Source organism: Cebus imitator, unplaced genomic scaffold (assembly GCF_001604975.1).
Source record: "Cebus imitator isolate Cc_AM_T3 unplaced genomic scaffold, Cebus_imitator-1.0 Scaffold3, whole genome shotgun sequence".
NCBI classification, from domain to species: Eukaryota; Metazoa; Chordata; class Mammalia; order Primates; family Cebidae; genus Cebus; species Cebus imitator.
This window is the reverse complement of record NW_016107318.1, coordinates 3,300,536-3,326,741: the sequence shown is the minus strand read 5'-3', so window position 1 is coordinate 3,326,741 and position 26,206 is coordinate 3,300,536. Positions and strand designations below refer to the sequence as shown.

At 35.6% G+C, this 26,206-nt stretch overlaps 1 protein-coding gene across 1 annotated transcript in view; it reads right to left on the bottom strand.

Moving 5' to 3' along the window:
- ADGRL4 (adhesion G protein-coupled receptor L4) overlaps positions 1 to 5,947 on the bottom strand; it is a 116,573-nt gene extending 110,626 nt beyond the window's left edge. The window contains exons 1-2 of the mRNA XM_017531059.2: positions 5,722 to 5,947; positions 4,219 to 4,368 (exon numbers count right to left, since the gene is read on the bottom strand). Coding sequence (XP_017386548.1) covers positions 4,219 to 4,368; positions 5,722 to 5,743 — 172 coding nt within the window. The 5' untranslated portion in view covers positions 5,744 to 5,947. The remainder of the gene's footprint in view (positions 1 to 4,218; positions 4,369 to 5,721) is intronic.
- Positions 5,948 to 26,206: the final 20,259 nt, after the last annotated feature.

Sequence of the window (26,206 nt, the reverse complement as noted above, 5' to 3'; positions counted from 1 at the left end):
AAAAAAAAAAAAAAAAAAAAAAAAAAAAAAGGAAAAGATTTATAAGCTGCTGTGAAAAATAGCTTCTGCAGAGGGACCTGAACCAGGTAGTTCTGATACACTCTATATTCTGGGTATGTAACTTCACATAAGATACATAGTTATACAATTTTAAGGCAATTGTGAACTTCAACTTTGCTTATTTGTGTAGTACACTGTCTCAGTGAATAAATAAACTAACTTTGATGAGCAGACTATTTAACTTACTAGAATATGGTAAAAATAAACTGATAGACAACCTTTTTTTGGTAAGCAAATTATGCTGTTGTTATGCTAGTTGTTTAGGGGTACCATTTTGTGAAAATGTCAGGTATGAAGGGGATATGATGAATATTGCAATTGCTAAAATAAGTAAATGATTTTGCCTTATTCTCATTTTTTCAAGGTAATTATGATATTTTCTCATAGAGGAAACTGCTTAGTCTCTTCTTCACTCTGACACATTTTGATTTTTTTTCTGCTTTGTAATGGTTATTTCATAAAATGTTTGCATTAATAATTGCATTATGAGTATATTTCCTAAATAAGCTGGTTTACCTCTAGGATTTATTTCAATAAGATATCAGGTTTATCTTTGTTATTTTAGAGCTGGAAACATTAGCGATTTCCTTTGGACGTGTAATTCTGAAGAATTTCACGTAATGTTAATTCCACCTAAAATATTTATAAGATGAATGCATGAAAACAATTCACTTATATTTAAACCAGTAATGAAACATATGCATCCAAATGAGAAGCAACAACTTGAAAGTCCATACATTTATTACAGTCAGCTTGCTATGGCCCAAAACATCTCAAAAGTTTTCAAATTGTCTCCATGTTACTCATGAAAAAATGCTCCCCATATATTACTTTAAAACCACAGACCATTTTAAAATATCATTTTGGCCATTACTTATTCCCTTTACCCATCAGATTTGGCTAAAAGCTTCTCTTAGCTGTTTCTGAATATTAAATCCATGCTCAAAATCTCAAAATGGCAATAAAGATAGGAAAAATACATTATATATATATATATATATATATATGCACATATATATATATACACACACATACACACACTTTATGTATATGTGTGTGTGTATATACATATATATACACACACACATATACACACACATACACACACAGACATCATTGTAATTAAACAACCTTACAGGGACATTTAATTGAATGACAAGTGGGCAACACTCATTAATGCACTGATTCTGGCGTATTTTTAAAAATAATCCACAGTATGACATATGTATCTTCAACTCTATTTTTATCCATATCGATACTCAAATGTGATACAAACAACATTTAGTGATTTCTTCTGTTTACATTTTTATTACGGAAATGATCACCTCATTAAATATTTAAAATTGTAGTTATTTGTAAGACATGGTTTAGACAATGTAGCTCATTCTGTTAACTGATGTGCATGTACACATCACATAGAAAAATTTTCCAGATGGGAGTAACGTTTAAGCTGTGGATTGAAGAATACATTTGATTTATCAAGATTTACAAAGGGGCAAAGACAAGGCACGAAAAAGGATCAGCAGTTAACAAAAAACTGGAGGTTGAACATGTATGCTATTTTTAAGGAGTTCCAAGAATTTCATGCCAGATATATATTAGAGGGCATATTTGCTGAGAAGTCAGTGGGAATTAAGTCAAAATGTGAAGAGTCTAGACTTTTTTCTGTTGATAAAGAAGAGCCATTGACAGGCATTCAGTAGTTGAGTTACATGATAAATTGTGTGTATTAGGAAATGACACTGTTAGGTAGAATAAAAATGAATTAGGAAGGGCCAACCAACCAAACAATTGGTGGAGCCAACATGTGAATGCAAGTCTGTCTGATTCCTTGGCTTATGCTCTTAATAATATGTATGACAACGAGGTCTCTGTTAATTAAGTTCTGGACACAGTACAGGGTAGATATTAGCTATTCTAATGATGATGTTGGTTATATTAATGATTATCAAAGTACTTAATAAACATTTGTTAAATTTTAAAATGATTGAATTAAAAATTCACTACTATTAAAGCTTATTTTTTTAGGACCATGTAAAACAAATTATAAATTACGTTCAAAAATTGCTCTTTTAATATGTTTGGTTAGGTTAGTCTATTACTATAACATTTCTTTGGTATCTCTGAGAGAGCCAAATTTTATGACAATTGCGATGTTGAGGACACAAAAAAGAAAACAATTTCTATTCCTCAAGAAGTAGGCATCCTCTGCAGCTAATCTCCTGTTCAGTCATTTCATCTTCACCTAATACCAATCTTAGAGAAAAACAGGAAAGGTGGGGAATCTCTTTAGTGATGAAAATGCCAACAACAATCTTAAAATTCAAGATATAACCTAGACTATTCAGCAGTTGGGAATACAGTGTTTTAATTCTAAAGAGCATATTAACTATCCTGATTAAAAAAAAGGTTCAAAACCTGTCAGTGAATTAATAAAAGGTGAAAAAGTTGAAAACCACTGTTTGAACAGTTTTAAGAAGGCATTACAAATCTCAGATAATAAACATCAAAACAAGTGAATGTGTATTTTTTTTAAAACAGAAAGGGAATTTAAGTTTAACATGAACTTATGAAGAAAACAAATTCCCATTATAAATTATGTTCTGTGTGAAAAGAATTTGCAGGCCAAAAGGTCTTAAAGAATTTTTTTTTTTCCCAGTGAAAATATTTTCTGTTCTTTAGCTAATTATTGACTTAGGCAGCAGGGGAAAAACAACTGCATTGGATAATGGAAGATGCGTTGCTTTTTTTTTTTTTTAATCATTAAAAACTACTATAAGCTGGTTGGTTGCTAAAGGTCAAAATTATGAAAAATTATTGACATTACTGATGGTAAGCATGACAGTTGAAAAGTATGTAAATAACAAAAAGGCAATGCTGGTTATGAAGTACTAGCATACAATTTCTAAAGATTAGTGGAAACGCACACTAATTTGTGAGATGCAGTATTTTGAAGGTCATTCAACTTTTCACTTGCTATAATGCCATTCAATTAAACACGCAATAAATTTCTAAGATTATTTATGAAAAGAATTTTGTAATTCTTGTAAAATAGTATATTACAAATCTTGGCTGTGTATACAATCAAAAACACCTGACTTAATGCACCCTTAAATGAACTGTAGCTTTGCTGTACATTTTTTAAACATTAAACTAATTATGATGAGTTTTGGTCTTATACTGCATATTTAACTTTTTAAAGAGCCTATCAAATTCAATCGCAAGATACAACTTGTTTATGCTGTAAGCAAACACATGAGATATTAACAATATACAATATCCTGGCTTAATTAGGAAAAGTTCATGTTATCTTAAATACATTTAGGTGCATAATACCACACAGCTATAATTTGAACTTGCCATGTAATTATATGTTAAAACTAATTTGTATGACCTACTTCTTTTTTTCTCTCTCTCTCCTACACAGAATGTTGGTCTATGGATCCATCCAGTTAAAATTAGATTTTGCTGAAAATGAATTTTAAAAGATTGAGTGTCTTACGAGGAATGGAAGATTAGAGGTAAAGGTGTCAACTATAGACAAGAAATTTTTAAAATTTCATTATCAGATGGTGTTCTGCTAATCAATGGGCTAAACTGTACCCTACAAGGATCCTTTCTGGCATTCTGTGTCTGGGCAGTAGCATAAAGCTTTATGAATACAATCTACTTTTTCAAATATTGATGTCTTTTCATCATCTCCAAATATAAGCAGTCGAGTACCTGTATATGAGTATCATATACCATATCGGTATACGAATACCTTGGGCATATGCAAATATACTTGGCATCATCTATCAAGGAGTAAAGGTGGTATATAAAGGCGGCACATACCAGTATAGCCTAAACTTCACGAACTCTTTTGTTCCCAAAGCTGCTGGCTATGCCCTCTACACTTGGGTTTCCAGCATGAGCTAAAGGGAAATCTTTAATATTTGCACCAAAAATAATATCTACATGAAGTCGTTTAAAACCAATAACAAGTATAAATTTTGACATGGGAAGTCAAACTTACTGTTTAGCTACTTATGTGTTTTTTAAATAGTATGAAATTTAACAGTATAACACAAAACAAGTTAGTTTCTGGAGGACAGAAAGCATTCACATCAGAATTTAATCTTACAGTATAATCCAAAATAGGTAATAAAGCTTGTTTACCTTCACAAATTGTGACACCGTTTCCTGAAAATCCCATGTTGCAATAGCAGGCTTCAATTCCATTTTGTTTTTCACATTTTGCATTTGGGTGACAAGGTGTCTTGGCACAATTTTGAGTGTGGGAACAATTCAACAAAGTGGAAAAAACCACTAAATAAAATAGAGAAATACACCTTTTCAAAAGTAAAAGAAACACCTCTTCCTATTGCTGAATTATAGAAAACATAAATTCTCCTTTCTTTCTATTTAGATAAGTGGATTATAAATTTTTCCCAAGGGAGCACTTTGCTAAGTAACAGCACAAAAGCAAGTAAGTAAAACTTACTTTTAAGATAAAGCTTTTTTTTTTTTTTCAATTTCAACCTGTATAAAGTAAATCTCAACAAAGCTAAAATGTGATAAACAACTCAGCTTTATAATAAAAACTGTGTTCCTAGATCAGTACAGCATGTTGATTCAGTGTTACCCTTCATTCTGAGGTGAGATACTTTGAAAGGGAACTGCCTAATTGTAAAGCAATTTCCCTCCTCTGGGAGTAATTCTGTGCAGAAAGGAAGGTAAATTGAGTATTTGGGTTTTTGCAAATTCAAATCTGTGTTATTTTAAGATGGCATCTTATTTAGGAGAACAAACGCAATTGCCGGTTTTTTTTTTTCTGCGTTCTAATGATTGTTTTCAATTCTGTCTTATTCATAATAAAATGTATTTCACTTTTTTTTCATTAGGGGAAATTTAAAAACAAAACAAAAACAAAAAACAAACTCAGCGTTATGGTCAAAGATTGATCTTCCGGAAATGTAAAACACACAAATGTGACCAACAAAAATGAAACAAAACATAGAACAAGACTATACATCAGAGTTATTGAAATACACTTGGAAATTATATGTTGTAGACTGATCAAAAGGTTCCTTTTTTATTGTTTTTTCCAGGTCTTCTCAAGAGTCCTGAGGACCAACAGCTATGAAGTATGAGGTCACTGTTCTGAAAATAGCCATCTAACGTAAATTGTCCTAACCAGGTACCAAGAGATTCTTAAGTATTCAGTTCCAAATCCTAGTGGCAAGTAAGTGTATGTATGCTGACTAAGCTAAAATTATCTCACTTTGGGAAATGTCATTCACTATCTTTCTGCACAATATTGTCAAAATGAAGTTCAAATCTGGGCCAGCAATCCCCTTAGAATGCCAGGAAGCCTCCCATAAGCGTTAATGGTTTGGATTTTCCAAATTTCTTTGGGGCAGAGCAGAAGCCAGGTGAAAGGGGACGTTAGAGACTTCCTCAAGGGGAGTAAAAAGGTTAACAGTCCCTAGACCTTGAATATTCAACTCTACAGTTGAAAGGTCAAGGAGAAAAACATCCTGAGAAGTACCAAGTTAATTCTCCTTGGAGATTTTGCCAAATCTACTTGCCATACGAGCTCCACCACTTAGAAAAATCCCGTCCCCTACGAGGGACCGGCCCCTCCGAGGACCTCGGCGAGGAGGGGCGCTGAGCACTCACCTAGGAACAGGAGGAGTCTCATTGGCGGCGGCCGCGGTGGTGGCGGTGGCAGAGAGCGCGGCGGGTGAGTGCGGCTGTGGCCCCGGGACCCGGAGCCGCGGGGCGGGCTCGGCAGGGTCCCGGATCCGTCCTCCGTGACGTGTCGGCTTCCTCCGGACACTTTCCGGCCTCTTTTGTGTGAGTGTGTGAGTCAAGCCCTGAGTCCGCTGGCCACGTCCGGCCTCCATCCCCTTTCCCCACGCCACCTGGGCTCCGTTCCCTGCCTGGTGACCTCCGACCCTGAGAATGTCACAGCCCCAATGAGGGGTCCGCTGGTCCTCAGGCGCAGCTCCCAGAGTGCCACCCCAAGAGTGAGTACTTAAAAAGTAAAGGTCTCTGCGACCCATGGAGATCCCTTCCGGAGACAGCATCCAAAACTCAATAGGTTGTAGGGGATTTCTCTGACAACTGAAGTTCAAGACATAGCCTTTTAAAAATGTGTATACTCGCCAGTAATTTTTCCTAAAGAGCAAAGGGTCAAGTAGCAGTCAGGAAACCTGAATCCATGCAGAGTGGCACGCCACTGCTCAGTCCTCATCTTGCTGGGACTCAGGGTTGCATCATGTAAAACAAGGATGTAGTCTATTGTGCCTTTTCAACTTTTCCCTTATCAACTCAATTTCAGGTAAAATTCACCTGTACCCCTTTTTTCATCTGCAGAACAATTGGTGTATCATATCGCTTTATATATGTTAATATACACGTCAATTATGTAGAAAAAGATCGTTCACATTGAAACAGAAACAATTCTATCTTAAAAAATTAAAAATAACTGCAGGGAAAACTAATGTATCATGATAGAAAATAGATCGATGGTTGCCCAGGGTTGGGATGCAGAAGGGGGACTGACTGCAGAAAGGCACAAGGGGAATTTGAGGTGATGACAATATTCTATATCTTCATTGAGGTGATGGTTATGTGAGTGCATGCATTTGTCATAACATCCAACTGTATTCTTAAATTTGATGCATTTTATTGTAAATAACTTAGATGAATTGTATTATATGTAAGTTTAAATAAAGTTGATTTAAAGAAAGGAAATGACTAATATCTTAATATTTTTGCCATCAACAAGGCATTTTACCTTTCAATAGGTCACCTTTGTTACATTCCATTTCTATTCTGTTTAAAAAGTGACTAGTGCAAATTTACTTTGTATAAAGAGCAGCCTCAGAAAGATGAACACCCACAGCCCCTGGACTCCAGGGGCTTACGAACTACTGGGGCAACAACTAAAACTATTCACAATCACATGCCACAAAGTGACTTATATATTAACAGCAGTCACAAGTGCTAATGTATTGACACATTTTATTGGCTCTCCATAGCATTTTTCCAGACCCCTTCTAGGTGAATGTGGGCAAAAGTTCCTAAGAGTGGCACCATAATAGATGAGGCAAATGAGGAACAAAGGTGTTGTGTGACTTGCTCAGTCCACAGCAGCTCTTAGACAGCTAGTCTAAGTGACTGGCCTTGATTCAAACCCAGACTGTAAGCTCACAGTCCATGTTCTCTCTATTCATTCTAGAGTGACATTGTACTCAGGAGGCTGTTCTAAGAATGAGTCATCATCAGATAGTGTTATTTAGGGAGTTTGAAAAGGTGATTTAAAAATCCTAAATGCCATAAAAAAGTTACGGACTTTATTAATAATTTTTTTTTCAAAGATTTTTTGTTTGTTTCCTTTTTTAAACTGAAAAGTAATTCAGTGAATCACTGGCAAAAATACACATGATGGATTTTAAGGGCATACCACAGGCAAGGAAGCAAGCATAAACCTATGAAGAGTTTAGGAAATAGGTTATGAATGCCTGAACAAATGTAGGCATATTTGTGATGCAGCGATAGGGACAGATTGCAGAAAGCGATAGATAAAGACAAATTTATGTCTTCTTGACTCAGTAAAATTGAGAGGTATGGCTGAAACAAAGGTTTTCTGGTTCTGTGAATGGGAGAAAGTAGGAACCATTCACAAGGATAGAAAAGATAGGATAAGGAGCAATTCTGAAAGGAAAAATGAGTAAGCCCAGTTTGGTAATATAAAATTGGAAGTACTCCAACAACCTGAATTTATTTATGTGAAGCTAGTTTCTCCAGTTATATGAAGTTGAGTTTCAATGAACATACATAGAAACAAACTTCAAAAGGCATAAATACAGAAATACGTTATTTTCTGAGATGAGCTATAAACTTAAACACAGCACTTATTTTTAAAATAATTTACTCCATATATCTGCCGCACTTGCTTCATCTTCAATTTTATCCTAACGATAATAAAATACAGCCCAATCTTTAAAAATATCACTTTTCCCTAGACATGCTTTAAAATTAGCAAAAGTGAATTAACACTTGAATCTAAAACAAAAGTTTTCTATTTTTTCTTTTGCAAGTGTATTCTTATTAAAAGGCAAAAGTGTATTCATAGTTCTCATCAAGAAAATGATAGTGTAAAGGTTAGCATAAAGTGTTTAATGATGCTTATAGTTTTAATACTGCTCTTGGTAAAAATAAAATCACTTAAAAATGTATTGCTTGAAGAAGTCTGTATTTTTAAAGGAAAATACAGAAACTCAATGTATAATTTTGGATTCATTGTCTTGCATTACTTACAAAAAACATTTAGCAGTTTCAATCCAAAAAACGTTTTAATTACCAGAAAGAAAGGGATATTTTTAAAAAGCATTCTCAAAGGAATATTAAACTAGCAGGCTAAACTTTTCTTAACAGTTTTCCCTTGGGTATCACTGCAGCATGTTTAACTTTGAAAGATATACATCACTTAGAGCTTGATTTTGGTCGAAACATAACACATGGAAGTGAAGTCACTTTAAGCCACCTACCTGATTGTGGCTTTGATGGAATACGCTACTGTGAACACTCCTCTTGCAATGTTAGATCTTATCAGATCCATGATTAGTACTATCTTAGGTTTGTCTTTAAGTGCCAAATTAAACAGGATTTCCTTGAAAAGTTCTTGGACAGGTTGGAGTTTGCAATGGAAAGATTTAACTCTGAAGACCTGGGTTTAATTCTAGCTTTTATCATGAGTAGAGTCTTTAACCCTGTTGGGGATCATTTCACCTACTGTTAAATGAAAATAGCAGTATTTGCCCTGCTAGATGATAGAGTGAGCTGCTAAGGTCATTCCTAGACATGTAAGAATAATCAGACATCCATACCTTTAACACTAAACACATTTAAATATAGGAAACTAGTGCGTAGCTGACATAAAAGCCTTCTCCAAAGGTGTATTTATTCTGCCCAGGATGACTGGCACTAGGAACCTAAGGCCATTTCTGGATCCCCTTTCTGAGGCCTTTGTAACTGTGTGTGGTTCCTCACCTAGACATCAGTAACGCTATTAGACTCCAAGTGTTTGTCACGCTGTAAACATATCTCTCAATATTAGTCATGACTTACCCATCATTTGACTTTTTCAACTTACTGAACTTTTGCCACCAATTTGTTAATTTAGGTAATTCCACATTACTACATATTTTCCTTATTCCCATAGTACCCTCATTAGGATGACAATTTACTGCAGTTTCTCACCTAAAAACATTGAGTTTCTTTTAGTCAAAACCAACATTAACAATGTACAGTTGGCACAAGTGCTATAGAAAGGTAAAAAATAAAAAAGAAAGAAAATTAAGTGACATATGAAGTAGGAAAGAGTAATATGATTAAAACATACTCAATGTTGAAATTAAGGAAAGCTTTAGCAAAGTGAAACAGTAGCCCCAGTGTAGAAGAATGCCCGTGAATGGAGAAGGGCTGAAGTTTCCAAAGTGGACTTGTCTGTTAATGGTTCTTAACTTAATCTCTTAGAACTCTCAAAGGCCAGGAACAGAGTTTCTGTTTTTTGGCTTTCTGTTTTGTTTTGCTCTATGACACCTCATTCAATGCCTAAGTGTGATAGCTATGGAATTTAAAAATGTGCTGATTGATGGAATAAATTAAGAATTTCTAGAACGGTCCATAATAAAATTTGTCAAAAACACACATTGGTAGCTGGGTACGGTGGCTCACACCTGTAATCCCAGCACTTTGGGAGGCGAGGCAGGTGCATCACAAGGTCAAGAAATCGAGACCATCCTGTCTCTACTAAAAATAAAAAAATTAGCTGAGCATAGTGGTACATGCCTGTAGTCCTAGCTACTTGGAAGGCTGAGTCAGGAGAATCACTTGAACCAGGGAGGCAGAGGTTGCAGTGAGCCGAGATCATGCCACTGCACTCCAGCCTGGTGACAGAGTGAGAGTCTGTCTTAAAAAAAAATGCACATTTTTATTTTTGGAGACTATCTGGAAACTGTTTGCCTCAGAGATCTTTTAAATTTTTCAGATGTATTTTACATCACTGGAATATAACAAAGGTCAATCTTTTGCATTTAATTTTTTTAAAAGCCAGCAAAACATAGTTATTTTTAAAATTATTAATAGGTCTAAAACAGCAGGAGAAATGAGTTGTTTCTTTTTTTTTTTTTTTCCTTCTTCTTCTTTTTTTTTTTTTTTTTTTTTTTTTTTTTTTTTTTTTTTTTTTTTTTTTTTGGTCTAGTGCTAAACTTACGTTTTAACCAGTTGGCATGGAGATGCTAGGATGCTAGTGTGGAAACCTGGCTGTCTAGGAACTTGTGTCTTTCTAATCTATTTTAAATCTATTTAATGTATGTCAACAGTTTGTACCAAAAATAAATTCTAGTGTTTTCATACACATTTTCACTTATGTACTTTATCAGTTCATCATCTAATTATGAAACTCAAGTTAGTATCCAAAAGCATTTTAAAAATTGGGTTCTAAACTATGAACAGGAATATTTGACTAGATTTTCTACTAATTTTTTCAGTGGAAGGGGGTGCAAAAAGCATCTGGTAATTTTCAAAGCATTGACTGGAAGGGAGGAGCCCCAAGTTCCTTCCCAGCCTGGTTATTCAATTGTTTTGTGACCTTCAGAAAAATCACTAAATCTTTCCATTATTCTGCTTAACACATTTACAAATGTCTCTGTTTTGTATGGTTTTTCTCTCCTAGAGTTTCTCTTCATAAAGATTTGTAAACTAGTACCCACATCTAGGAACAAATTTTCTTCTGAGGCAGGTATTGACGTGAAGAGGAAATAATAAAAAACACCTGCATCTGTGCTAATCATTTGCATTTTAACTGACTTGTAAATTATTTCATTAACTTATTTTTCTTTGTTTGGACATTTCTGTGTTATAAAATTATCAGGCTCACCTCATTTTCTAAAAGGGCAGCACTCCTAAAACAGAAACCAGATGAAAAATTACCTCTTAATACTTTTCTTCTATTTAGCTATGCTTTCAACATTTTGTAACTTTGATTTATTCACAGCTGATTGCTCTCCTTCATTGAGTTGTCCAAAATAATATCCTGAGAGGTTACAGAATCCCTCAGGATGTACAAGTAATTTAAATTATTTCTTTAGGTTTGCAATACATTGTACTTTACATTATATTTCATCTACACTTGTGTTCTTCAATCACTCATTTATTATATCTTTACAATTCTCCACAACTGCTCAATTTTTATTAGGAAAATTAAATATTGTAATTATGTACTGAGAGCATATTTCAGTTGCTTGTTATTCACTATCATCTATTGCTATTAACATGCATATTGAACACACAAGTCTCTGGTTTAGAACTCCAGGGAACATCATTATCAACTTCCTATCACTCTGAGAATTCTCTTTTTATTCTTACATTTTACTTTCCACTTTGTCGCAAATCTTTAATCTCAGACAAGATTTAATTTTTCCATTGTAAACTGTTTTATTAGTACCCTTCTGTGAGATGAAATTGGCTTAAAAAAATAGAAAGCTGTTTGGAAATCTAAATAAAGTACATTAACTGATAATCATTTGCAATTTATCACATTTTAGAAAATGTTCTTTTAAAGATAAGCATAAGGCTCTGAGTTATCCCTCATATCTCTATCTGTAGATATAAATTTACATAAATAGTACTATCTCCAACCAATTGTAAACATAATTCTGCTTTCACTGAAATAATTACACATATGTAAAGGTAAATTTCCAAAAGCCATGATGATATAAACGCATTATTGACACATAACTTGTGAATTAACATTTTAAAATAAGGATCCATCTCATGGAATTTACCTTAAATGTTGTACTTAGATACAGTATGTCTTAAAAAATATTCACAAGCCAATTGCACTAATTTCTCTTCCAAAATTATTCAGTAGTTATTGGTTTTCCATATTTTAATTATACCAAATAATTCCCCTTCCTATGCTGGCAGCACAGTACATAATACAAGATCATTTCTAAATCTATTAATAAGCTTAGACTTTTTTCTCCTATAACATAATATAAATACATTTGCCTTATTAATTGACTTACAGCAGAGTTATGGAAAGCTAGAATGCTGATCAGATATGGTGATTTCAAGAATATTTCTATAAGGAACTTCTAAAGATTGAGCAAACATTTAAAATGATATCTTTTAAAAATGAATCTTGGTGACATGTCAATAAAATTCTTTAAGGTACAAAGGATATCAATATGGAAAAAAAAGTCAGATTATTTTATTCTTGTGCCAAATGTGATCACTGAGCTCCAGACAATGCAAGAATGAAGAGTATTTTATTAGTAGATATTCAGGAATTTACTAGTAATTTTCTTAAAAATACATATAAAATGGAAAGAATTCCAAATCACAATTGGAATTATCTGAGAAATTATTTTGCTGTAAAATACAGAGGTTGCTGTTGAATTATTATCAAGGTAATTGACCTTTATTCCTGAAGTTGAGATTGTTTTACAGTGTGGTTTTCATTTTAGCTAAATAAATTAGAAGATAAAAATAAGATTCTAATGGAGGCACTTAACATTTTTATCAACGTAGACACTTCTCCTTTTAAAAAAAAAGACATATATAAAATAGTTTCTGAAGTTGTTTTTATTTCCTTACATTATTTTTCACTATTGGCCTGATATTTAATGGTTATTCATTGTTTTATTTTAAATAATTTCAATATTGTATCATTAGCAACATATCTTCCAAATATTGTCCTCACCACCCATACATTTTTGAGAGTATAAAATGTTTTACTCACACCTGAAAAGAGCACTTTTGAAAACTTTATAATAATGCATATCACTAAAATTAGGTTTCCTCTGTTCACTTTCTTTCATTGAAGGCTGAAATTAATTTTATGAATTGTTTTTACTTTTGGTGCTAAGATTGATAAGATTGCTGTACACAATATTTAAGTAGTGATGTGTCTTGTTTACAATTTTCTGTGGTCCATTACCATTGCATTTGAGAGGAACCATATGATTATGGTCTTAAAGGTTGTCCTGTAAATATACTAATTTTGTTCCATTTCCCTACTGTCCTTGTCAATAGAATGCCTGATTCTCCAGTCAATAGAATGTCCTTGTTTTGTTTTGTTTTGTTTTGTTTTTCTGAAGGACTTATAAGACTGTCAACAGGATGGATTAATTTTGTACTTCTCTCATCACAAAATGTTTGATCCTAATAAAGAGTCAAGGTCGAATTTACTCTCACTGTGCAAAGTTTTATTGAGAGATAATGTTGCAAAAAATGAGTCTATTCTTATCAGAATCTAAGTTGTAACTTCATGGTTTGTGCTGAATGTTGCAAAGCACTGAAGAAGTATGTGTATGGTCAAATAACTTTCCCAGATGTAACTTTTAATGTATATTAGTCAACTCTTTAGCTGATAATCTATTAGAGTATGCAAATATGATTATCCAAGAAACGCAATAGTTTGTATCTCACACCAGTTAGAATGGTGATCATTAAAAAATCTGGAGACAACAGATGCTGGAGAGGATGTGAAAACAGGAACACTTTTACACTGTTGGTGGGAGTACAAATTAGTTCAACTATTGTGGAAGACAGTGTGGTGATTCCTCAAGGATCTAGAAATAGAAATTCCATTTGACCCAGTAATCCCATTAGTGGGTATATACCCAAAGGATTATAAGTCATTCTATTATAAAGACACATGCACACGTATGTTCATTGTGGCACTGTTTACAATAGCAAAGACCTGGAACCAACCCAAATGCCCATCAATGATAGACAGGACAAGGAAAATGTGGCACATTTACACCATGGAATACTATGCAGCCATAAAAAACGATGAGCTCATGTCCTTTGTAGAGACATGGATGAACCTGGAAACCATCATTCTCAGTAAACTGACACAAGAACAGAAAATCACACACCACATGTTCTCACTCATAGGCGGGTGTTGAACAATGAGAACACATAGACACAGGGAGGGAAGCATCACACACTGGGGGTCTGTTGGGGAAGGTAGGGGAGGGACAGCATGGACTGGGGAGGATGGGGAGGGATAACATGGGGAGAAATGCCAGATATAGGTGATGGGGGGATGAAGGCAGCAAACCACCTTGCCATGTATGTACCTAGGCAACAATCCTGCATGATCTGCACATGTACCCCAGAACCTAAAGTACAATTTTTTTAAAAAAAGCATGTCTTAATTAACTTAGGCTCTAAGAACAATAGAATTTAAAACATTTCTGATTTTTTCCGCTTTTTCTCAAAAACTGTATCCCAGTTCTTATTTCTCATGCTACAATCACATTAGCTCATTGGCTCCCAGTGACTTTATATGGCCAAGGCAATGTCAAACTTCTTTATCTTCTGAAGCCAAAGGTATTGCTTCATCTACCTGATCCACAAAGTACATCAGTAGAGGAAACAACAGTGTTCATTTCTGGCCTTCCTGCTACTCCATGTGCCTCCACACCAGTTACAAAGGCCTATTTATCTCTCTGGTCCTCAGTGAGAAATTTTTTTGATAATGGATACTGTTTTCTTTTATGATTCAGGGAAACTGTTCTAATTAGGTGATTGGAATCACACTGAAATAACTATAGTACATTAAAAAGAACAGCATGGAACAAGCGCCATTATGATGAATGATTCTAAGACAAAAGCTCTTAGCATTACTCTTGGAAAGTTCTCTCTCTATTTTCCTTGGTAGAGTCTTAGAAAGGGATGCTCTTTCATGAAAAAAACATACACTGACAAGCTAGCAAATCTACAGAAAGGGGACTGTTTCTTAAATTTCACTAAAGGAACACATAATTCAATTATTTCTTAATGTTGTTTCAGATGTAACAGCAGATTTTTTTTTTGAGATGGAGTCTTGCCCTGTGGCTCAGACTGGAGTACAGTGGTGAGATCTGTGTTCACTGCAACAACAGTCTCCTGGGTTTAAGCAATTCTCCTGTCTCTGCCTCCCAAGTAGCTAGGATTACAGATGTGCGCCACCATGCCCAGCTAATTTTTTTTGTTTGTTTGAGATGGAGTCTCACTCTGATGCCCAGACTGGAGTGCAGTGGTGTGGTCTTGGCTCATTGCAACCTATGCCTCCAGGGTTCAAGTGATTCTCCTGTCTCAGCCTCCTAAGTAGCTGGGACTACAGGCATGTGCCACCATGCCCGACTAATTTTTGTATTTTTTTAGTAGAGATGGGTTTTCACCTTGTTGGTCAGGCTGGTTTCGAACTCCTGACCTTGTGATCCACCCACCTCAGCTTCCCAAAGTGCTGGGATTACAGGTGTGAGCCACTGTTCCTGGCCAACAGCAGATATTTTATATTTATTCATTAAGATTCCAGCCGACCAGGCGCAGTGAGCCTCTATCTCAAAACAAACAAACAAACAAAAGACTCCAGCCAACATTACTGAGTGACTGCTGCATGGTATATTCTGTGTGACACTTTAGAGATTCAAAGCTATAGAGTGACAAACAGAATCATCCCCAAATGGTGCTAGAAATGAACTGGGTTTCCTGGATAGCCAGCTAGCTGGAATTTGGAGATCCTCTGCTTTGTTCATCAGGAGGGGTTGTGCCCAGCCTGACTTTCCACGGATTCCAAGGTGCTTACGTACATTCTCAGGCAACTATTGTCAACAGGCAGCATCAAAATTCAGACTTTCTGGCACCCAAATTGATAAATTCCTTTCTCATAACTGATGGGATTGAGTTCCTACTCAACCCATCAAAAGGGGAAGCAGGACCCTCTCCCCTAGGAAGCACATTTGTCCTTCATGAACAGTGGGGACGCATGGGCAAGCAGCAGCCTTTCCAGCAAATGATCAGAAGACTGGAGGGCCTGCCTTTTCTTCTGTTGTTGACTCTTGGCTTGGAAATTCACCCAGACAGGTACTTGTAGTACATGCTATGAGTGTAGGGTCAGATTTCTGTGAAGGGGACTGTGCCCTCTGTTCTTGCTCCTTTGTTGTAGGGCAAGCCTGTGAAAATGACTTTTTCAGGGAAAAGCAGGCACATAGGAGACTAGAAGTTGTAGGTTCTAGCTGCCTAGGAGCAGCGACAATAGGGCCCTTGGGAGATTGTAACTCTTTCTGTGGGGTGGAAGAAGAAGTTGCTTTGTGATAGGAGAAGAATCCTTAATCTAAGCTGTCTTGCTAGAGTACTTAGAATGAGTCCTCAGTAACTTTTAGACAGTCCTATTTTAACACCATAAAGGTTGACATAACATGTCCCTAGCTTCAATATTATTAAAGTCAAGCAATGATAAACCAAAAATGCAAAGAAATAATTGTCAATCATGGCAGAAGGAATATAGTCTGTTAAGGTATGGCAGAAACTTTGTTGCTTCCCTAGCAAATATTTTCATCTTTCTTAGTAGACATACCTTGTACTTGAAGCTGTGAACATCATCTGCTGAAACAAAGCTGCATTTTACAGTCTATCTTGCAACTGGGATTGTTGAAACTAAGTTCTGGCCATTGAGGTATAAGCACAAGCTTTGGATTTCACTTTTAGAAGCCTCCTTAAAATAGGCAATATATTTTTTTCTTTCTATTTCCTTCCTTCTGTTGCTTCATCAGTGGTAAAAATTGGAACTCTGTTTTCTTGAACTAGGAGAGATAGCCACAGCCTTATGATGTTGGGGTGATAAAGTAGTTGTCCCTAAGGACTAAGAGCCAACGCATCCTCCCAGAATTGGCAGAATTGGCTACCCCCCGTCTTCTTTAAGTAATTGTTATTCTGGAACTGTTATTTTGGGATTTAGAATAACTAAACCTAATCTCAACTGATAATGTTTTCAGAACCATCGTTGTTTTGGAGTTGAGAGAGCTAGAGAGGAAGACACAGTTATATACCAGGACAAAGGCATGGCTACCAGAACACTTTACAAGTGTCTTTATTCACTGAGAAGCCAGTTACCTTTGTACTAACATAATGCTGCCTGGCCTCGACCTAATTTGTTCTTGGCTTCTTATAAATAAGCGACTTCCAGCAAGGGAAATCAGAGGTTCAGGCAGGAAGCAAGAACATTAGGAAAAAAACAAGGCAACCACATGACGTAGAACGACAGGGAACTGAATAGACACAAACACATACACACACACACATATATATATGTGTGTGTATAGGTGCATATTATATGTGTGTGTGTGTAAATATATATGCACAACAGTATGGGAAACTGTACTGTTCATGTGTACACATACAAGTCTAGACAGATATAAGTACATGTATATACATTTACATAAGTAAATGTCATATCCCTCTTTATCCAAACTCTTTACCCATATGAAGCTTACAAGAAGCCCTTTAAGTTGCAAACTAAATTAAAGAGGTCGTTCCTTATTAAAATATAAAAGCTACATAGAAGTACCTCAGAGTGGCAATCTCAATACAAATGATTTAACTGTTCAAGACTCTATCCTCTGAGTGCTTTGCTTTGTCTATTAAAAATGACAAACCTTTAAGACCTCAAAGAAATCCATAAAGATTTTGCTCAAAAGGGTACTGAAACCTTTCTACAGAGTCAACATGGTGGCTTTTATAGATTATGAGGGTTATTAAAAAATAAGATCACATTTATCAGAGTAACATGAAAAAGCATCCCAGCATGCTGTAAGTAATAATGGGAGTCTGTATTAACTTATAACTATCACACAGTGTTTTTGTAACACAATCCTGAGCTTTGAGTAAAGCAAATGTGGCTTATTGATAGTCTTGATTTCTAAGTTGTTGACATCTTGAGTGAAATACTTACACCAAATAGCTTTACTAGTAAAATTGTAGTTCTGGTTTTCCCTTCAAATGCAATTATTAGATAATGTTAGCTTACAGATATTGGTGGAATTTCTTACAAGTGGAAAAGAATAAGATTTTGATATTTGAAGTCAACTCTTGATAGATTTTATTAATGAGGCACACTAAATCTTTTGCTACAGGCCAAAATTTATTTTGCATAGCAAGGAATTTTTTTTTTTTTTTTTTTTTTTTTTTTTTTTTTTTTATTTTTTTTTTTTTTTTTTTTTTTACAATTTATCTTATTTAGAAAAGTGTTGATATTGATAAGATTCACTGAAAATCAAATTTGGGGAGAAATAATAAGAAAAATTTGAAGCACGTTTTTAAATTATAAATAAAATAGAAATTTAATGTGGCCTACGAAGAAATAAAAGAATAATCTAAAAGTTATTTTTACATCACGAGCATGCATTAGTAATGAGCAACACCTTTTGTTCTGTGACTTGTGATTGTTCATGGAATTAAATCTTCACTCTCCCTGTCCCCCGACTTTATTTACTGGTTTTGACCTTCACTGTGGTCTGTCTCAGTGCCACTACTTATATATAATTAGAATGCTCTGCAAAGACAGTAGATTCCCTCAGTGGACAAATTCTGTCTCATTCAGCTAGAGAGATGTAAGTTTTTGTCAGCTTCTTTGCTTACTCATTGCTGCCCACAGTGAAAATCTATCCTGTGGCTATTGTTATAGCTACACAGCCTAAGAATGCCTTGGCACTGGAATAGGGCTTCTAGTGAAAATTCTCCGCAGTCGTTAACTAATTAGTAAAGCAAGCAAATGAAAACCAACAAACTAACTAATTTAGAGAGCCATTTCTCAGTGTTTGCACACAGCCTTAAAAGGATTTTTGCCTTTTGACTCAATAGTTTCCATTTTTAAAATATATTCTAAAACACACACACACACACACACACACACACACACACACACACACTCTCCCCAAAATCAGAGTTTGATAAAATTGTATGCACCAAGGTATTTATAGCCACTTCAATTATAGTATTAACATTTTTTTTTTTTTAATATAGAGTGTCTCCCTCTGTCCCCTCAGCTGGAGTGCAGTGGGGCAACCTTGGCTCACTGCAGCCTCAGCCTCCTGAACTGATCCTCCCACCTTAGCCTCCTGAGTAGCTGGGAGGTGTGTGCCACCATGGATGGTTAATTTTTGTAATTTTTTTTTTTTTGTAGACATGGATCTCACTATGTTGTCCAGGCTGATCTAGAATTTCTGAGCTCAACCAGCCTCCCACCTTGGCCTCTGAAAATGCAAGGATTATAAGTATGAGGCACAGTACCCAGCCTGGAAATGACTTTTAAAACAAAAATGAAATAATTAAGGAAACTATGCCATGAAGAGTCAATGCTACATGTTCATAAAAAATTGGTGATAGTAATATTAGGGAAAAATGGGAATATTGCGTATTTTTGGCCAATTTCAAAATGCTGTTTCAACGCTATTCTTTTTTTTTTAAGTTTTAAATTTATACAATAAAACAAAATAAATGCATGATACATTTTAAACACAATAAATTATAAATTTATAAAAAGACATGCAGTAGAATTATAAATTTACATTTTTCATTGAAATGTAAACATAATGAAGTATTTTCAGGGAAAAAAATAAAATGAAAAATATATTTAATTATGAAACATTTAAAGCAAAATTATATTTGATCTTTTTTCCAAAAAAAGCGCTATCTTAAAAAACGTGTCTATATGGTCAAGGTTAAGTCATTAGTGTATTTTTGTTCATTACCTGCAGCTGAAGAAGCCCTTTCTGATTCTATTAGTCAACACAATGGTGCAAAGACAGGCTATGAAATAACTCCAAATACTCTGCTCTAAATAATTACCTTCAAAGAATATAAAAATCTCAGTTGATAACCTTATGGAGATATTTTAAATAAGATTTTCAGCTTTTTTTTTCTGATTTTGCAAACTTCTCATTGATAGCAAACTATATATTTTGTTTCATTACAAAGCTTATTTTCCTGTTTTGTCCTTTAATTTTATCATGCATAGATGAAACTTTAGTGCAGACTTACCTTTATCAGTCTCAATTCTGATTTCTTCATAGTCCATTACTTTGAAATGTTTTTGAAATAAAATAAAAATTGTTCTTGAAAAGGAAGGTTTGCAATATCACAATATATCCGTCTATTAAGACTCAGTAGCATAGAACTGGCTAGATGAGTGATTCGTCTTTTCACATTAATTATATAATAGAGTCAATGATTTTATATGAATAAAATAATGATGCCGATTTCAGATTTTTTAAATGCCAACATGATGACTTAATTTTTTTTTTTTTTTTTTTTTTAGAGAGACAGTCTCTGTCTGCCACCCAGGCTGGAGTGCAGTGGCATAAACTCAGCTCACTGCAACCTCCATCTCCTGGGTTCAAGCGATTCTCCTGCCTCAGCCTCCCGAGTAACTGAGACTACAGGCACATGCCACCACACCCGGCTAATTTTTTTGTATTTTAAATAGAGATGGGGTTTCACTGTGTTAGCCAGAGTGCCTAGACCTCCTAGCCTCGTGATCTGCCTGCCTCAGCATCCAAAGTGCTAGAATTACAGGCATGAGCCACCTGGCCTGACTTAATGTTAATAAAACAGTATCAGAGTATTGATTTCTAAAAATAGCCCTGAATACTGGAAAAACTGACCACAGTAAGTATTGTAAACACTTAAATTGTTCTTATAAACACTATTCAATGACATGGAGGATTATTAGGGTATAATTTTAAGAACAGGAAGATACATATTACATATACAATGGTATTTATAATAAATACTAAATAGTAAAAGTTTGTTATGCACAAGTATGGTGATATTATATGTGTATGTATATATAAAATGTATGTGTGTATATATATGTATATGTATATATATATGTATGTGTATATATATGTAAAACATATGTTTTTGTCCATGGTTCCTGGCTCGTTAACTCCCACGGCCCTTTTTATAATGCTGGGGGGCTTTAGGCCTCAGGAACAGTTCTCGGTAAACAGAGTCTCTCATTCTCTTTCTGACCTTCTCCTGCCCTCCTTTCACCTGCTCCTTTTTCTCTCCAAGGCAGAAATCTCTTGCCTTTGTGTCTTAGAGCTGGTTGTAAAGAAATTCTGTGACCTACCTTGTAGGTCATAAGATCCCCATGTCAGAAGAGTTCCTGCCTCACATTCTGAAGGAAGGATGCTGCATGGAGAGGCCAAGAATCTAATCAGACAGGCTTTTCTGGGTTTCTCCATTCAGCCCATTAGTATTAGATCATAGCCTTTTTGTTCAATCACGTATAAGGACAATTATCCATCCTTCAATCATGAAGTCTCCACAGAAGCCCAAGAGGACAGGTACCTGAACATGTGGAGTTTCCTGGAAGGTAGCAAGCTCTGCTATCTCCAGGTAGATAGCAACAAAATTGAATTGGAGAACACCCAGCTAGTGTCTGCAATAGAACTGACTGCTTTCTTGGTCTGTGGAAACAAAACACACACACAACCCCACCCCACAGAAGTCTTCTGTATTGATTGTTGTTGTGGTATGAGTGTAAAGGGGAAGAAAAAGTGTGAGTTTTTTTGCCCTACAGGAGCAGCCAGTTTAAAGCATTTGGTGGATGAAAATGTATGTACATTTTGAGATAACTCCCTGAAATAAGTATGCCTCACCATTTTTCAAATGAAGACCTGAATACGGAAACAACTTAAGTGTCTGTGGACAGATGAATGGTTAAAGAAAATGTGGTATATACATATGCGATGAAATATTATTCAGCCATAAATAAGAAGAAAATCCTGCTATTTGTGATGACATAGATGAACATAAAGACATTATGCTAAGTGAAATAAGCCAGGTACAGAGAGACAAATATTGTATGATCTCACTTATCATAGTATCTAAAATAGCCAAAGTCATTGAAACAAAGAGTAGAATGGTGGTTGCCAGAGGCTGGGATATGGAGAAGTTGAGAAACAGGGAGATGCTGGTCCGAGTTCAATGTTTCAGTTATGCGAGGTGAACAAATTATGGAGATCGAGGGTACCGCATGGCGACTATACCTAATATTACTGCATTATTGTATACATGAGATTAGCTAAGAGAGCAGTCAATGTGCTCACCACACACAGACACAAAAGTAACCATGGAAAGTGATGAATGTGTCAATTAATTTGTTTGTGTTCATTATTTCACAGTGTATATTTATATCAAAACATCATGTCATACACCTTAACTGTATACAGTTTTGTCAGTTATACCTCAATAAAGCTGGGGAAAAAAGAAAAGAAATGAATACCTGAGGCTTACCAAGAATAGAGTGTGTCTGACGTCATTTGCTAGTAAGTAGCAGTGGGGTGGTGCCTGGATCCCATCTGAAAGCCCTGGTTTCTACTGTCACATCAGCATTTTAGAATTGGTTTTCCTGCAACCCATAGCAAGAGATTTGTTCAGCATTTCAAACGCAGTACGTGGGCACACACACACATAAGCACACACAACACTGTATCGATACATGACTCTAGAGAGTGCCATATTCTAACTCATCCTTTTTAGCTTGCCTCCTAACAATTTGGTACTGCGTGTTGATGAACTAGATCCACCTCTTCCTGTCAGAACAACAGGAAAACAAACTTCCTCTTTTCAGGAGGGGCCTCGAGACATAGCCGAATGTCTTCGCCAATTATTGCCAGAAAAATATCTATCAATTATGGAAAAACCAGAGTTACTGTTTTACAGAAAATCATGCGGTATTTTAATAGGTAACACTAAAGCATGTTGTTCAATTTAACTCTTCTGTTTGCTGAGTAACCACTCACAGGGATATCACTGTTCAAAATCAAATATGTTACAGGAAGCTTGTTACTCAATGGGTAGGCATCAGAAATGCACAGATCTGGAGTTGCATTATGAGGAATTTTCCAGGCCCTTTCCTCAAGTACACCTGCTGCATAGCTCCAATAGAGGCAAAATCCTGGAAGGATTTTAAATCTTAATGATCAGTTCTTTGTTCCTTCGTGTCTTGAATATTTATTGAACTCCTAAGAGCAAGACACTGTGCAAGGTCATAGGAACGTCAGGGTGAAGAGGACAGTTGGAGCTTTGCAAAGCTTATGACTTTGTTGTTTGTATTTGTTATGTTTTAACTGTACTCCTAGAACCTAGAACTGGTTACTTGGCTTTGCTATTTAAAGGTCTAAAACATTTTCCAGGACTAAGCTTCTCCCCTTCGCCTCCCCATTTCCTCCTCCAAACAGAACAAAAAAATGAAACAAAAAATTCCAAACAAAACAAAATCCCCTACATGGTTTGAATTTGTGTCCCCCTCACAAATTTCATGTTCAATTTTAATCCCCAGTGTTGAAGGTGGGGCCTAGTGGAAGGTGATTGGATCGTGGGGGTGGTTTCTCATGGTTTAACACCATCCCATTTGGAGCTGTCATTGCAATAGTGCATTCTCATGAGATCTGGGGTTGTTTCAAAGTGTGTGGAACCTCTCTCCTCTCTCTCTCTTGCTCCTGCCCCGACCATGTCAGATGTGCCTGCTTCTTCTTTGCCTTCCACCTGATGATAAGTTTCCTGAGACTCCCCAGAAACAGAAGCCACTGTACTTCCTATATAGCCTGCAAAACCATGAGCCAGTTAAACCTATTTTCTTTATAAATTACCCAATCTCAGGTATTTCTTTATATCAGTATAAGAATGAACTGAAATCTGAAACTGAGGCAATTCTGTCCTGTTATTTGAGACACAGTCCTTTCAATTACCCTTGACTTCTCTCTCACACCCAATCTAAACCATCAGCAAATTCTGTGAGCTCCGTCTTTTTGTTGTTGTTATTGAGACATAGTATCATTCTGTTGCCCAGGCTGTAGTGCAGTAGCACCATCACAGCTCATTGCAGCCTCCATCTCCTAGGCTCAAGGGATCCTCCCATCTCAGCTTCCCAAGCAGGTGGAACTACAGGCACACACCACCACACCCAGCTAATTTTTGTATTTTTTGTAGAGACAGGGTCTCACTATATTGCTCAGGCTGATCTCCAACCCCTGCACTCAGTGATTCTTCCACCTCAGCCTCCCAAAGTGCTAGAATTACAGGCATGAGCCACTCTTCCCAGCCCATGAATTATCTTCACAATCTATTCAAAATCATTTCACTTTTTACTGCCACCACCACCTTGACCTTGGTCCTAGCCACCATTATTGCTTTCCTGGATTTTCCCATTAGTCTCTTATCTGGACTTTCTACTCCCAATTTTGTCTTCATACAGTCCATGCTCAACACAGCAGCCAGAGTTATTATTTTGAGATGTAAATTGTATCACGACACTGCTCTGGTCGAAACTGTCTAATGACAATTCACATTCATTCAAAATCGAAGCCAAAGCTCTGCCACTGACCCACAGATCCCTGCATAACCAGAACTCACCTGTATCTGTCTAATTTCACCTTCTATAATTCTGCTTGCCTCACCCCCAAAGTAGTACAAGTGCTGGTCTCCTGGAGGACTTCAAGTTCCACCCTAATTTTCACATTACATTGTTTACCTCAGTCACCAGCTTAGCATTGGCACATGGCTTTTGCACTTCAGGTATCTGTTCTAATGTCACCTTGTAAACGGATCCTTTCTGACTACACTATTAACAAAACTATAGTGCTAAATTTGTTATTCCTTTTCCAAGTTATTTATTTCTCCACTGAATGTACTACCATCTGAGAAAATATATAGTTTTATTATTTATTCTGTATATAAGTGTTCATAAACTGAAACTCATGGTTATACTTTATTACTATGAAAGGATACATATTAAAATTAGTTAAGGGAAGAGACGCACAGAGACCAGTTCAGGAGAGTTCAAACACCAAGATTCTAGTTGTACATTTTCAGTGGAGAAATAGTGTTAACTCCTCCTGGCAACAATGTGTGTGTATATAAACACACACATTGCACATATATATGTGTATATATATGCTATATATATAAGCTAATATATATATTACATATATATTATATATATATGTATCTTTCCTGATAGATTGTAAGATTTACAAGGGTAGAAACTTATGTCTAATTTGAACTGTTTACTGTGGGACACACAGCGTGTAGACCAGTGCCCAGCATATAGCAAGCAATAATGTTCACTGAATGATTAAATCAATGAATCAATCAGTAAGTCTATCAATTTTGAATGGTAAACAAAAACCCTGTAAACTAGTAAGACAGACAAGATAATTGCCTTCTGAAGCCAGCAATCTAAAAAGAAAGGTCATCAATTATATATATGTGTGTGTATGTGTATATATATATACACACACACATATGTGTATACACACATATAAATATGCATATATATATTTATATATGTATATACACATATATAAATACACACACATATATGTCAGTATATACCGATATACAAATACAGTAGCATGAATTAGAATCATTGTAGAACATTGAACATGTGATTTGCTTTAATGTGGCTGCCTGCACAGTTTTTTTGTGTGTTAGAAATGAAAGCATTTCCCAAGAAGTCCTATTCTAAGAGAGCAGGCCATCAGGCAAACAAATGTGTGTCATTACTAAGTACAAATTTGGAGAAGAGTCCACAAGAACACCCTCATTCTGACATCACCTGTTGAATTTAGAGGTTCTTATGACTCCCCTGAGTTGTGATAATTCACTAAAGGGATTCACAGACCTCACTAAAAGCTATGAAACTCATGGTTATAGTTTATTACTATGAAAGGATATAGACTAAAATCAGTTAAGGGAAGAAACACATGAGGACCAGTTCAGGAGGAGAGTTCAAATGTGAAGCTTCTAGTTGTCCATATTCAGTGGAGAAATAGATAGTGTTAACTCCTCCTACCAATAATGTGAAAATATCCATGGAGTATTACCAACTGGGGAAATTCATTCAAGTCTTGATGTCCAGAGGTTTTATTGGAGTTCAGTCTCATAGACCTGGTTGGTCTTTAATGTGGCTGACCTCACTCTCCAGACCTTCCAGAAGTCAAGATAATAATGTGTAACTCAAACTCCCTAACATGAATTATGTTGTTAGCATTGACTATTAGATAGGGCCCAAGGCTGTCAGGTTAAAAACAACAACAACAAAAAAAACACTTATCAGGCAGGACATTCCAAGAGTCTCTTGGCTTATACATCTAGAAATATAATTGCTGATTGTTAGGTATTATTTTTTAGCTACGTGAATATAGCAAAATACAGACTTTCACTTAGTCTAGGAAAAACAAGGGAATTATACACAAGAAAATTTAGGGTGCTGTTACTTCTTGGGTGAAAGATTAAAAGTAAGAGA